At 32.7% G+C, this 14739-nt stretch overlaps 1 protein-coding gene and 1 non-coding gene across 2 annotated transcripts; both read right to left on the bottom strand.

Annotated features, from left to right (window-relative positions):
• Positions 1 to 1889: 1889 nt before the first annotated feature.
• Positions 1890 to 6512, bottom strand: LOC133823503 (IQ domain-containing protein IQM6). The gene is made up of 9 exons (XM_062256306.1): positions 6090 to 6512; positions 4799 to 5366; positions 4515 to 4629; positions 4358 to 4423; positions 4179 to 4267; positions 3970 to 4057; positions 3423 to 3662; positions 3189 to 3290; positions 1890 to 2891 (listed from the first exon to the last, which is right to left on the bottom strand). Exons 2-9 carry the CDS (start codon positions 5287 to 5289, stop codon positions 2163 to 2165), a joined length of 1920 nt encoding a protein of 639 aa, XP_062112290.1. The 5' UTR covers positions 5290 to 5366; positions 6090 to 6512; the 3' UTR covers positions 1890 to 2162.
• A 7832-nt stretch (positions 6513 to 14344) lies between these two features.
• LOC133827942 (small nucleolar RNA R71) lies at positions 14345 to 14451 on the bottom strand. The gene has a single exon (XR_009890591.1). It is a non-coding gene; the product is annotated as a small nucleolar RNA R71 (small nucleolar RNA).
• Positions 14452 to 14739: the final 288 nt, after the last annotated feature.

Raw genomic sequence — 14739 nt, 5'->3', positions numbered from 1 at the left:
TTTGGGAGTTACAAAGTCATTTGGGAGGGTTTGGAACCATTTGGAAAAACAGCACATTTTCAAGTGCTGAAAATGGGTTGTGGCCGCGGCCACTGAATGATGGTGGTCGCGGCCTGGGGGACAGAAAGCAGTGGTCGCGGCCACTGATGTCTCTGGCTGCGGCCACAGGTGCATTTTAGGCCAAATTTTCAGTTTTTTCCAAATGTGTTGAACGGTTCTAAAAACCCAAATAACTCCCAAATCTCAATTTTAATTCCATATTAATCCAATTAAACATTGGTAACAGCCATGGGGGTTGGTGGAATTTGAAATCCAAAGGGTATCTCAAACTCTATAAATATGAGCCTAATGCTCACTTGTAAGACACACCTTTTTCCATCCACAAAACACTTGGCTGGAAAATACACCAAAATGCTTGATAATTCCAGAGAGCTATTTCCTAGAGAGATCCCTTAGTGCTTAGAGAATAGGGGGAAATAAGCTTTTGGACAAAGGTCTTGAACCTTGTTCAAGTTAGTGATCTCCACTACTCTACACTTTGGTTGTGTGAGAGTTTGTTTGTGTTTTCATTCTTTTGTTCTTCTTGTTCTTCTTATTTACTTGTATTATTATAGTATTGAGTTTGTAATCTTCTTCTTCTACATCTTTCTAGATACTTGTATTTTGAGCAATTGAGTTGTAATATTTATTTAATCAATTACCTTGTCTATTGTATTTTTTGCATAGAGTTGTATATTGGTTTTTCCATATTTCCATTGAGCAATAATACATATTTTCCTAACACTAATTTGCAGCTCTCAATGAAACCACCAAACTGTTGACGCGATTTTTCACCAACAGTGTATTATGTAATTAGCTGGAATAAACTAGTGCTTAAGGATAAACCGTAATAAGAATAATAACTTTTAAGGATGCTTAGAATGATATAGCAAGAACACTCGTTCCTTTTTTACATGGTTCGGAGGCTAAAATCCCCCTAGTCCACGAGTCGATATTATTACTCTATATCTCTCTATATTTTGACAGAGTATTCACATTACACAGAAAAAAACCCTCTCCCTTTTCTATCCCAGGTCTTGGTATTTATAGAAGAACCATCCCAGGATAGGTGTAGGGGAAATCACGTGAATACCCATCATTATTTGTGACCTGTCTTGCACAAATAATGAATATTACAATATATATTAAGGTATGGTCTAATCATTAGGTAAAATTGATCATGGGTCGTCTGGCATAATCGGAGATGTAATGTCTGATCACGCACGTTTATATATAACGTATCCAGGTTAATAAACTCTTGGACATGGCAGGTTGTTAGAGTACTACGACCTAAATATAACGCCAGCTCGTGCCCAGGATGTTGTATTTTATATTCATCTCCAACTCGTGCCTTAATGCTTCGTATTCCTCAGCTCGTGTTATTACCTGGGAAATCGCACTGTCTTCGCAGAGGAAATATCAACTTGTGGGTCCCTTAGTACTGTTCTTAGCTAGCCAACTGTACTCGAGCTACATAAAAGACCCGAGCTGAATATCAGAACGTACATATTATAAATATATGTATAAAGGAGCTGATGGAAGATGTTTTTATGAGTTTTTGTTAAATATTATAGAGAAAGTATATCACAAAATATATCACCAAAACATACATTTTTATAATTTACCTTAAACTTTTACATTATACTATACATCTACTTCTCTATTTTTTCTCTACGTCATTTATATATTATATTTTTTAAAATATTTTATTTATTTTAAGAAATAAAATAATTAAATATAATAATATCACACTCATATATATATATATACAAAAGTTTATAAAAAATAATAATAAAATATTTATAGCTTGATGATTAGTATTTCACTACATATAGAGAAATACTATTCATTTGGTAAAAAAAAAATTACATCACATATTGGAAGACTATTTAACTATTTTTTCTCTATATTATAAAAAATATAATATTTTAGCTCATCCATTAAAAGTGCTATTAGTGAAGCTAACAAAAGCCTTTTCTGTTCTCATTCCTATTTTATTGTCACAAAATAAAAAAATGAATAACGTGTAAACAAAACCAATTAAAGAATGACATTGAAAAAGGACACAAACTAAACCCTATAGTGCCTTTTCTAACTTCACATGAAAATGCAACTTTGTCTGTCTACGGTTCTTGTATCTGATCAAATTGGGGAGTTAAAACAGCATTAACTATTTCTCTACGTAAAGAATTTTGATTCACTAAGGCTCTCTGGCTTAACCTAGATGGGTTCCTAGGAGATGAAAATGAACCCTTTGATCTAGGAGACAAGTTTGCTTGCTCCAAAACTCTGAACTGAAGCTCTGAAGGGTAATCCCTCATGCAACCAATCCTTGGCCCAGCTCCAGTTGACCATCTGGTTGATAACTGCTGAGCCAACTGATAAGACTTCATCCCCTTGTGTGAATCTATCCTTTTCATGATTTTCTCCTTTGGGATGATTGGCTTCTCGTCCTCCTCTTCTTCATCATCGTCTTCAAACAAATTAGATTTCGGAAACATGAAATCTTCCTCTGTTAGGAATGATTCCTCAGCTGTTTCATAGCCAGACTCTTCTTCAGAAGTAGAATGTAGACGGCGATGATCGCTGTGACAACTTGTCAGGAGTGTTTCCTTCTTGAAAATGTCGAAAACAAGGTTGCTTCGATTTGGTATTTCGAGCTTGGTTAGCTTTGAGCATAATTTACTGGGCAATCTAGACATTAGTGGATTGTGATTCTCTGCTGCAATAGGATCCTGACCAGTTGAATCAATACCCGAGACTCCTGCTCCTGAATCCTTAATTGAAGGTGGTTTTGACAGACTGCTTGTTTTGGAGAAAAAGCCTGCAGCTTCCTCATCACTTGGACTTTTCTGATGAATGACAAAAGAAAAAAGTTTCAACAAGTGATTTCAATCAATAAAATAATTTCGAATTATCTTAACAAAAAAAATCTAATCAGAAGACAAGACAATAGGTTTTCGGCTAGCTACAACAATATATGACTAGATCTTTAACTTACACATTTACAATCAAGACTAAAAGGAGTATAGAAAATTTTCAATTCTGGCCTCTCATGATTCCATGCATTGTGATCATTGTATTTTGAACTTGTAGAAAGAAGAGCGAACCATCTTGAAATTATGAGGGTAGAAGTGTAGATAAAATACCTTCACATTAGCTAGATCAACATTGTGTTCCTCAAGGAATGTCATGAACTCCTGAAAATTTTCTTCCGTAGGCAGATAGTGCCCACTGTGAGGCCAAACTGCCTATTCAATTGGAAAGAAAGACCAGAAAAATATCATATAAGTATTTTATTTTTCTTTCTTTCAGAGACAAACAAGGAAATTGACCAATAGAAATTATTTGAGCTCTTCCACGACTATCTCCTATAATCCTACCTTTAGAATACCATTTTCCACTATTAATCTTCCAGCGGACAATGTGGCTCCACCTGCTAAGAAGCTCGAATGTTGGAACGTGCCTTTGTTCTTCATCCCAACATACAAGGTCTTTGATGTGCTGAGAACAAATATCCACTTAGCATCTTGGGGTCCTTCTGTTGTATCAAGAAGTTTCCCACTCTGCTTGTAGGTAAACGTCCCATTTTCTACTGCCACTTCATAAGTCTCTCTTTCTGCCTGTAGAACAAATCATCAAGATTAACAACTCCATTTTTTATTTTTGAAACCTCAACAAGCCCTTAAACCGCTTCAGGGGCTCAAATTTAAACTTGATCCCAGCTTAGGAATTGAACCTTATGCAGACCATTTTAAAGCAAAACATTGGCCTGTGCACAATAACATTTCAATGTCCTAGGGACCTAACTAATTTTTTTTTTTTTTTGGTTTAAGACTATATTTCTGGGCAAATTGACACTAATTATTATTATTATTATTGAAGAGATTATTTAAATGTGATTCCCAGGACATAAAGGAGGGAGCTTACTGGACCAAGATACTTGATGCATTGCTGATGAAGCTTTGATCGAGGGCATCTATCTAGGTTAACTTCTTTTCCATCTCCTATATCAAGCCTGCATTTTTCAAAACAAAAATATTGAAAATTTGAAATAAACAAATCAAATAATGTTCAGAGCTCTTAATTTTTAGGGGAAAAAAAATCTAATGGTTTCATATATGATTAACTAATCTTACCAATAGAAAAAAGGCTGTCCACTCTCACAATGAAGCCATTTGGCATAATAAAATTGAAGATTATGACCATAACGATGTCGAGGGTCTATCTATTGACAAGAAGAAACACAATCAAGAAGATGCCATGGTGAGAAACTAATAGCTTGGTTCAAAGTTTATACTCTGATAATGAAACTTACTGCCTCAAGCCAGTGCTGTAACGCCAGTTTACGAGCCTTTTCATCCTTAGATAAACCTTTCCCCACCTAAAATGGAAAAAAAAACAGCAATTTATAACCATTAACAGAGAAGTATAAAGTATAAACTGAAATGTGCAAAATCTGGCCTATCAATAACCTTGGCAGCCCTGGTCCTTGCTCTGGACCAGCGTGAAACAGCAGTCTCATGTTTCTCAATGTCAAAAAATGATATTGAGCTCCGTTTGAGTTCAGCAAAATCCAGCAGCTTCCACCTGCAAATTTTTTTTAAAAAAAAAATAATAAAAAACAAAGTCTCGCAACATAATTCAAAAGGCAAAAGAATTTTTCTTGGATAGCAAACTATCATAAATTTAACAAATCAGTGAATTTCATAAAGTATACAAGCTTTCATAGACTTGTAGATAAGAAGAAAAAGCTAACCATCTTTGCTCAACAAGAACAGCACAATCTGCCAGCCGTCTCCTGGTTCGGAAACTTTTGTAAACTTTTTGTAGCTTCAGTGCTGCCTGGTATCTCTTGTTACCTGGTTCCACCACTGGTGAAGGAGATTTTTCTTCAGACAAGGTATCTGATTTCGACAATTGATCTCTGAGATCTCGGATCTTTGAGCTTCTTGTTCTACCAAACACATTGTTCTCAAAGCTTGCAGTAGGTGTTTTGAAGGACAACATTTCTTCCAGTTCTCTCCTCCCCTTGAAGCTAAGAGACCCTTCTAATACGAACTTGGCTGAACCATAAGATTTCAATATAGTTTCTACTGGTTCTGACTCACGGCCATTGAAGCTTACAGACCGAAACAGGGCGCTCTTAGTGTTCTCTGCCCCAAAACTGATTGACCTCAGAAGAATAGCTTCAACTTGACTATCGAAATCATCAAAATCAGCAAATGAAAATGAAAAAGTTGCTCCCATTTGAGTGAAATGGAATGTTGTCTTACTTGCAACTCTCCAAAAAAAAAAAAAAGGATCTCCGGGGTCTCAGAAAAAATCTGTTAAAATGACAAAAATGGCTGAGTTAGAACATCAAATCATGGCATGAAGATTGATATGAGGGAGTGCCAAATGGTGTCATATGTTAGATGTTAATCGAAGTAATACCCTCATTACATGAAAATAATAATAATAAAGATAAATGAACATTGAAGATGTTATACAAACTAAAATCTACGATTCCTAGAGTTTGCGGTGTCATGTGTTAGAATGCTATCGAGGTCTACCCCTCATTACATGGACGAAGAAGAAAAAAAGTACCCTTGAAAATGTCATACAAATTAAAAATCTACATTTCCTAGTTTTTGTTCTATAAATTCAGTGAAGAGATGCATATATGAGATTTAACAAATCAAAATGTATAGTTTGTTATTCCAAATCAAGAAACCTTACCAAACATACGATACTGTAAATTCCTCGAACACATTTAAGGCATTAATTCTAAATGATTAAAAAAGAAAAGGAAAAAAAACAGATAATGAGATTGATAATAATAACAAAAATAAGAATAATTTCACAGATTTTAATGGAACCAACTTTACAAACACAATATACCTTGACCTTTACGAATTTCTTTAACTGTTCTTTCTTTTCCAGAAAGACCCTTTTCATGAACATGACCCACCAAAAAAAACCAGTTGTATATTTTCACAAACAATATCTAAACTTGTTAATACAAAAAAAAAAATGGTGGGGTATGAAACAAAATAATAAAGGCATACCTTAATCTGGGACAAAGTGGAACCAGAAATGTGACTGGTTTAAGGGAAGAAAGAAAAACTAGAGAGAAAGGGAGGTTCAGAGAAAGGAATCCAATAATCACCCCAAAAGAGAAAATGACAGGTAAGAATGTGAGAGAGACCGGGGAATGAGGGAGAAGCTCTCGAGGTTTTTTTTTTTTTTTCTTCTTTGTTGAGGTTCAATATTACTTAGTGGCTTTCACTAAGTTTCTCTCTATCGATCTCTCGCTCTCTGCTAAAACCTCTCTGTTATTTCAGAGCTCTGATAATAGGTATGTTCGTTTGCTATTCTTGCATGATTTATATATAGCAGAGACAAGAAAGAGTGTGTTTTCAAGACATTATTAGTATTAAATTGTCTATTAACATTAATTTGTTGACCGTAAATTAAGATAATATATTATATCAAAAAATATATAGTTGTCTATGCTTTATTGGGGAAATAAATCTAGAAAAATAGTAAGTAAAAAAAAATCTTAATTTTTTATTTTTCAAATTATCTTTTGAAAATTATAATTTTTTTTTTCAGCATTTTGAAAAGGGAAATTTCACGTTCTATGCATCACAGAGGGTGCTAATTAAACAATATATTAGGCATAATAAAGATTTTAAAATAATATCACTCTTTGACACTCTACCCAAAATATCCTTGTCATTTTCCCCTCACTTATATCTTCTCACTTCTCTTTTCTCTCTCCTCTCTTCCCTCTCTCTCTCTATTCATTCTCTCTCATCTTATGACACCACCAACCACGGCAACGATGCAACTACCAACACCAAAAATACATCTATAACTTTGGCCACCTTGTAGAGATAAATACAATATACCCAAAGAAACATACATTTTGATGATTCTTTTAGTAGAAATTTATGGGTAATTAATTATTTCTCAAATATAATGATGTTTCTTTCACTTAAGACACTAAATACTACATTTCGAACAGATCTATGCATGATTTTTGGGTTATTTTATAATTTTTTTCAGATCAGAAACTCTGAAATCTGCAGAAAATTGACCTTCCTCGATGGTGATTCAATAGTGCTCAATGCTAGCTCGATGGGGCCTTCAAAATCATGATTTTTCATTAAAAAAAAATAACTTTGCTCAATGGTGGCTCAATAGTGCTCGATGCAATTCTTGCAAGAGACATAATTTTTCACTCGTGTGTCTGTTTGGGGTGATTTTTTTTTATTTTGGATATTTTTTCAAGATCTACATGTTTGTCATGCTAATATGCACATTTGTGAAGTGTAACACTTGAAAAAAATATAAAATTGCAAACATACCTCATGTTTAAGACATCTTCTGGTATGTTTTCAAGTTTTAAACTTCCCAAATGTGCATATGAGCATGTCAAACGCGTAGATCTTGAAAAAATACCCAAAAAAATCACCTCAAACGGACACCCGAGTGAAAAATTATGTATCTTACAAAAATCGCATCGAGCACCATCGAGCAAAGTCGTCTTTTCATGAACAATCTTGATTTTGAAGGCCCCATCGAGCTGGCATCGAGCACTATCGAGCAACCATTCGCTGGAGCCTTCAAGATCAAGATTTTCATGAAAAAATGACTTTGCTCGATAGTAGTTTGATTATAGCTCAATGGTGCTCGATGCGATTCTTGCAAGAGACATAATTTTTCACTCGGATGTCCGTTTGGGGTGATTTGTTTTTTTTATTTTGGGTATTTTTTTTAAGCTCTACACATTTGACATGCTTATCTGCACATTTGGGAAGTTTAAAACTTGAAAATATACCAAAAGATGTCTTAAACATGAGGTATGTTTACACTTTTGTATTTTTTTACAAGTGTTACACTTCACAAATGTGCGTATGGATATGTCAAACGTGTAGATCTTGAAAAAATACTCAAAATAAAAAAAAATACCCTAAACGAACACCTTAATGAAAAATTATATCTCTTGTAAGAATTGCATTGAGCCACCATCGAGCAAAGTAATTTATTCATGAAAAATCATGATTTTGAAGGTCCCATCAAGCTGGCATTGAACCATCATCGAGCCAGGTCGATTTTCTACAGATTTCAGAGTTTCATATCTTAAAAAAATTGCAAAAAAACCAAAAAACCATGCCCAGATCGGTTCGAAATACAGTATTTAGTGTGGTGGTGGTGTCGGTGGTGCTGTGAAGTGAGAGAGAGTAAACTAAGAGAGAGAGAGCGAAGAGAGAAGAGAGAAATGAGAAGTGAATAGTGAGGGAAGAAATTGTAAGGGTATTTTGGGTAAAATGTCAAAAAGTAGCATTATTTTGAAATCTTTAATATGCCTAGTATTTTTTTTTTTAAAATAGTAGCATTTATCAAGCATAAAAACTGAAATTTCCCTATGAAAATTATAAATTGAAAAAAGTAATTTGGGAAAACTTTTAGTTAGAAGTATATCTATTTATATATATATATATATATATTTCTTTTTGCAACATTTTGAAAATTATAAATTCAAAAAATTAATTTGAGAAAAAATTTATTTAGAAGTATAGCTATTTTTATTTAAAAGAAATTTAGAACTAATTTATACATCTAGTATGGGGAATGTTGTATGTGTTTTCACCAGAAGACACGTGGCATTCATTAGAGGAATAATTAAGCTCCTCGAGCGCTAGTGAGGTTTCGTACCAAGGTCTATCCTCGAGGCACAGATGTCTCCAAGCAAGGCCACGTCCCATGACCCATCTCCAAGGCGTGGATGTTTCCAAGTGAGGCCACGCCCCGAGGTCTGTCCTCGAGGCACAGATGTCTCCGAGCAAGGCCACGTCTCGTGACCCGTCTCCAAAACGCAAATGTCTCTAAGTAAGGTCACACCCCGAGGACCATTTAGATGGTCCTCACTCTCTTCATTCGCCAATCCCCCAGGTCTAGGATTCTTGTCCTCGGACCCAGAGTAGTTGCCAGGTGTCAGTCGCCGCAGCTATGGCCCACCAGAAGATCATCCGACAACTTTTGGCAAGCTTCGATTAGTGGTGTTGAGTTCGTACCCTCGACAATTATCATTTCCCACAATGCCGTCTGACATGAGCGAACGTGCACCGTATCCTGACATAGTCAGATATCTGTTCCCCATGAAGTTGGTGGGCAGCTTTTTGCAAATGGGCCCCATGCGATCTGCCTGGGCCCACGGTCGTTTTTAGTGCATCCATATGTAGTTAATTAGCAATTTACTCCCCAAATGATAGGAGAATGTGTATTAAATATTGATTAAGGTCATTAATGACCCAGACCTCTATAAATATGGCTCAAATATTTCCTTGGAAAGAGCTCAGAATTTTGGCTAGTTAAGCATTGTAAATTCAGAGCAATATATACGCTATCTGAAACTCCATTGAAGCGGGCTCAAACAAGCTTCAAACTCACTAATATCAAATACTTGTGGACTATGGCTCTTTTATAGCCTGAACCACATAAAACATCTATGTTATTTTCTTCTGATTTCTTTCGAGTTCTTATATTAGGTTAATAGCGAAAAAGACAGTCAACATAGAAAATGAATGAATAGTTCATCAATAACCAAAGTATATAATTTACAATTAAATTTTAATATTTATGTAAGCACTATAAATGCTTATGGTCATTAAGAAACATTATAAAAATATCTTACACTCAGCAAAACTTTTTTTATATAAATTTTAGCATAAACAAAGTATTTTTTATCAAATAAAAATATACACGCGCCTATATTATGATTGAACTCTCTCAATTGGAACATGGTAACTTCAAATATATTGATCTTGACAATTACAATTTGTTTTTACAACATTTATATATTTGGTTAATATTTTAAATTTAAAGAAACATAATTACATGCTTAACTATAATACATTCATTTTTACTCTTAGTAATGTTAATGTAACATTAATATTAAAGTTACTGAAATGTGGTTTTATTACATTTTTAAATCTATCCCCAAAATAATACCATTTTAATAAATTTGTATAGTTTAAATTAATTACATATCTACCTATAATATGTTGGCATAATTTATGAGTGCTTCTACTATTATTATTTGTCTTATATAATCCTGAAACTAGATTGCATATATATGTGTGCGCGCGCGCTTATGTAATTATGAGTAAATTAATGGGTGTGACCTAACCTAATTCATCATAAGAAAGTGAAATTAAACGTAAGACTAAACCAAGTCATTTGATATTAGTCAGAGTCTAACACTTTGATTTAACAACAATAATTAAACAATTATAAGAAGAAGAGAAAAACAAAAACCAAGGTTTAGTTGAACTAATCCTGCTAATTATATTTGAGTCAAAAAGACTAGTGACGGGGCACATATTTGAATTGGCTTCTTGAATCATGCTAGAGATATTTCATATGAAAAAGTCTGGTCATATTTATGTATTTTTCTTATATTTATATATATACTATATAAAAATAATATGCAATGCACATTTGTTTAGTTTTAAAATTGTAAACATGTTTATTTAAATATGTATTTATTTTTATTATTTTTTAATTATCATATAAATTTTTAATAAATAAATAATATCATAAAAATAAATAAAATATGTTTAATATAATGTATGATATAAATATATTAAAAAATTAGAACAAAACATTGTCTATAATTTTAATAAAAACCAATTTACTTTTTTTTAATATATAATAGAATGAATTACAGTTTTATAGTATGTATAAATATTTATATCAATAATATATACATATATGACATCTAAACATAACATTGACATAGATATATATTTACATGGTTACATGACATATATATAAATTACAATAATATTTAAAAAGAAATTAATAATAGAATAAATAAAATAAGAATAGAAAAAGACATAGAGTCATTTTTAGTTTCTAATGTAACTCGCAATGTCATTTGGTGAATTTGATGAATAAAATATAGGAGGTATGTGATAACTCTACAAAATAGAGTTATTTTACCATATTTTATATGCTAATTATTGCTTAGTTCTTGAGTTTTTAATTAACTTATTAAGTTTTTATGTAATTTTTAATTTATTAGTCTTTTTGTAGTTTTCTAGTTTTTTATATGTTTTTATGGTTATTATATTGTAATATATTGTAATTTAATTATTTGAATTATTGTTGTGTGTTTAGTGGTAAAAATAAATGCATATTTATTCAACTTAAGTGTCAAAACAAATTAAGTTTAAATTAATATTTTCTTTAAATTAATGAGATGTATTTGTATGTTGAAAATATTTATTTGAAGTTAATTTATACTATTTTATAGAAATTAATTTGCATTTTTGCATTTTTATTTAAAGGAAATCAATGATGGAAGTGGCATTTGTCAAAAGAAGGCAAAGAAATTGGCACAAGGCCATATACTCCATTCAGCCCCACGGCCCAGGCCCGTTGGCCTTCTTCAGCCTTCAAGCCTCTCCTCCAAGCAGCCATCAGCCATCTCCACGCCAGCCGTACGCCCAGCACAAAACCGGATCACTTGCCAGCTGCCCACCAAGTCTTCTCCTCAGCCTGCATGACCATCAACCTTCACCCTCATCAGCTCTCCACACCGTCCGTACGGGCCCAAGCAAGCTTCATTCCTTCAGCTAGCCAACAAGCCACCGTGGGCCTGTCAACCGGCCCAGATACCCAGCTCGCCCAGCAGGGCCCAAAACGCCCCAGCCGCCTCTTGCTGCCATATAACACATCTTGAGCCCATCATTTTACATTTTGTCCCCTATGACAAAATGGCCAACTTTTTACCCATTTTCTACACACTTTTTACCCCAAAATCATCATCACTCCTACAATTTACCTCTATTTACCATATTATTATTAATTTAATCAATTTACTTAATTTAAATTGATTAGTTTAATAATCTCATTTTGGCTATAAATAAGAGTTTTGAAGACCATTTTGGGGTGCTTAATGTTTTGGTTACCATCTTTTTCTCTCATTTTCTCTCTACCATTCTCTCTTCCATTTGGGTTTTTCAAGAGCATTTTGCAAGTATGTATGTCATTTATTTTGTAATTTCTACTCTAGTTATGTGCTTCTAATCTTTTTCATAAGATTATTAAGATCATGATGAAGCAACTTGTAACTAGGTAATATTTATGTTGTATGTTGATTTCCCTTGTAATACAACAAAGTTTATGGATTTTTCTTCTACATATATTTCTTTCATCTTCAATATCTTGTATTTTAGATTGTTAGAACATATTTACACTTTGTTCTTCATTAGTGCATAAACATAATATTCTTTGTGTAAGATGTGTCATTAAATTGTACACATCCATGCTTAGAACAAAATTATTATGTTTTGCCTTATAAATAATGTTCATTGATTTATTTGTTATTTCATTAGATTGATTTATACTAAATGCTTTGAAATTATAATTTTGAAAAGTGAAGAAAAATCCTATCTTTTTATAAGAAATTTGTGTTTAAAATTATAAATATTTTTGGAAAATGATAGTTTAAATTATTTTAACTATCACTAAAACTTGGGAATCAATATGCTAATAAATATTATTAAACTTACATTTTGTGGATTCTAGTATCTTAATAATCTTTTCTTTCAACACTTATTGTCAAATCATTATTGGTTCATTTTCATTCTCTTAAATAGCTTTATTTGTCAATCTTTTATTTTATGTTCATAATATTAAAACTCATCAATCTTTGGAACTAGGTTAGAATTTATTACTTTTGATTTAAAATAGTTTCATTTTCGATTTTAGACAACTCCTTTGGGTTCGACATCCTTGCTTACACGATCACTATTCTATATGGACGATTCGTGCGCTTGCGATATATAAATTTTTAAACATACCCGTTTTGGGTCCATCAAGTTTTTGGCGCCGTTGCCGGGGAGTTGCAAGAGAAAAGAAACGAAAATTATCTCAAGGTTAGTAAATTCTTCTACTAGTTATTTTAATTTTTGCACTTAAAAAAAAAAAACTAAAAAAAAGATAAAAAGAAAATTTGGGACGGTTCAACCACCCATATAAAAAATATATACTTATATTTCTATATTTATTGTTTTTTTTAGTTGACGGCACTTGTGCCTCCTATCTATCCTTTTAATTTTTATAGTCGATGGCACTTGTGCCTCCTAGTTTTGTTATAATTTTGTTGTAATTTTATTTCTTTTATATCTTTGTTAGTTGACGGCACTTGTGCCTCCTAACATTTGTTGTAATTTTCTTTATTTATTTTGTTGTAATTTCATTTTTATTTAATTTCCGCAAATTACTAGTTGATGGCAATTTTGCCTCCTAGCTAGTTGATGGCAATTTTGCCTCCTAGTCTTCTATCTTATGTTTTAGTTGATGGCACTTGTGCCTCCTAATTTTTACCTTAATTTTGCTATGGTTGATGGCATGCTATGCCTCCCTACTCTTGCTTAAATTTTAGTCTTATTTAATTTTTGCCTTATTTTTCTTTGTCTTCTATAATATTTTAGTGTAATATTGTGAAAAATACTTGAAAAAAAAAAAAAAAAAACCTAAATCTTGTCCTTTCACCATAAGCAATTTTTGCTTAAAGGAAATTTGAACAAAATTCCCAATCCGCCTCTACTAATTAACCTCGGGGAGTTGTTAGTAGTGTGCGAGTAAGTGGAATCAAATAGGCCTGGGGACAAGTAAACCATAAGAATTATATTGTTGTGAAATCTCTAAAAATTCTAAGTATGCTCTGTGGTTGCGGTTTTAACTGATCTTCCACATCAGAAAATTGCTTGTTTGAGATTATCCTTGTTGCCTTGTTTGTGAAAATTGTATGCATCATTGGGAACGTAATTCTAAAAAACGATTAGTAAAAAGACGTTTATCTTTATTTGAAATTGAAAGTGTTAGTAAAAATTTGAGCATCATGGAACCTATTGCTAATATTGTTGATGAAAATGCTGTGCCTGAAAAAACTTTGCTTGAATATTTTGCACCTATTTCATCTAATGCTCCTTCATGCATTGTTTTACGTACTACTTCTGCTACTCATTTTGAGCTTAAACCCGCAATCATTCAATTATTGCCATCTTTTTATGGGTTAGATAGAGAGGATCCTTACATGCATGTCAAAGATTTCTTAGAAATTTGCTCAACATTTAAATTTCAAAAAATTTCTGATGAGTCGGTCAAACTAAGATTGTTCCCTTTTTCATTAAAAGACAAATCAAAAGCTTGGTTAAATTCCCTTCCCACGGGGTCTATAACCACATGGGATCAACTTTATAATAAATTCTTACTGAAATTTTTTCCTATGTCTAAAACTGATAGTTTAAGGAGAGAAATCTCCGAGTTTTTTCAAAAAGATAATGAAGAGTTTTATGAATGTTGGGAAAGATTTAAAGATTTATTATTAAAATGTCCTCATCATGGTTTTGAAAAATAGAGACTTGTAAAATATTTTTATGATGGTTTGACTCCCTCTAATCGTCAAATGATTCAATCTATGCATACTGGAAAATTTTTAAAATTTCAAGGACAAGAGGCGTGGGACGCCCTTGAAGATTTATCTGTCAATTCACAACAATGGAATTATTTTGATCCTAGGTCTAGGTCAACTAATTCACCAAAAAGAGGAGGAAGGTATGAAGTAAAAGAAGAATTAGACTTAAGAACATCCTTAGACAAATTAGCGAGAAAAGTAGAAGCTTTAGCCATAAGCCA

This window comes from Humulus lupulus, chromosome 3 (genome assembly GCF_963169125.1).
Source record: "Humulus lupulus chromosome 3, drHumLupu1.1, whole genome shotgun sequence".
Classification (NCBI taxonomy): domain Eukaryota; kingdom Viridiplantae; phylum Streptophyta; class Magnoliopsida; order Rosales; family Cannabaceae; genus Humulus; species Humulus lupulus.
The sequence above is the reverse complement of the archived record's forward strand: the minus strand, read 5'-3'. Positions and strand labels throughout refer to the sequence as shown.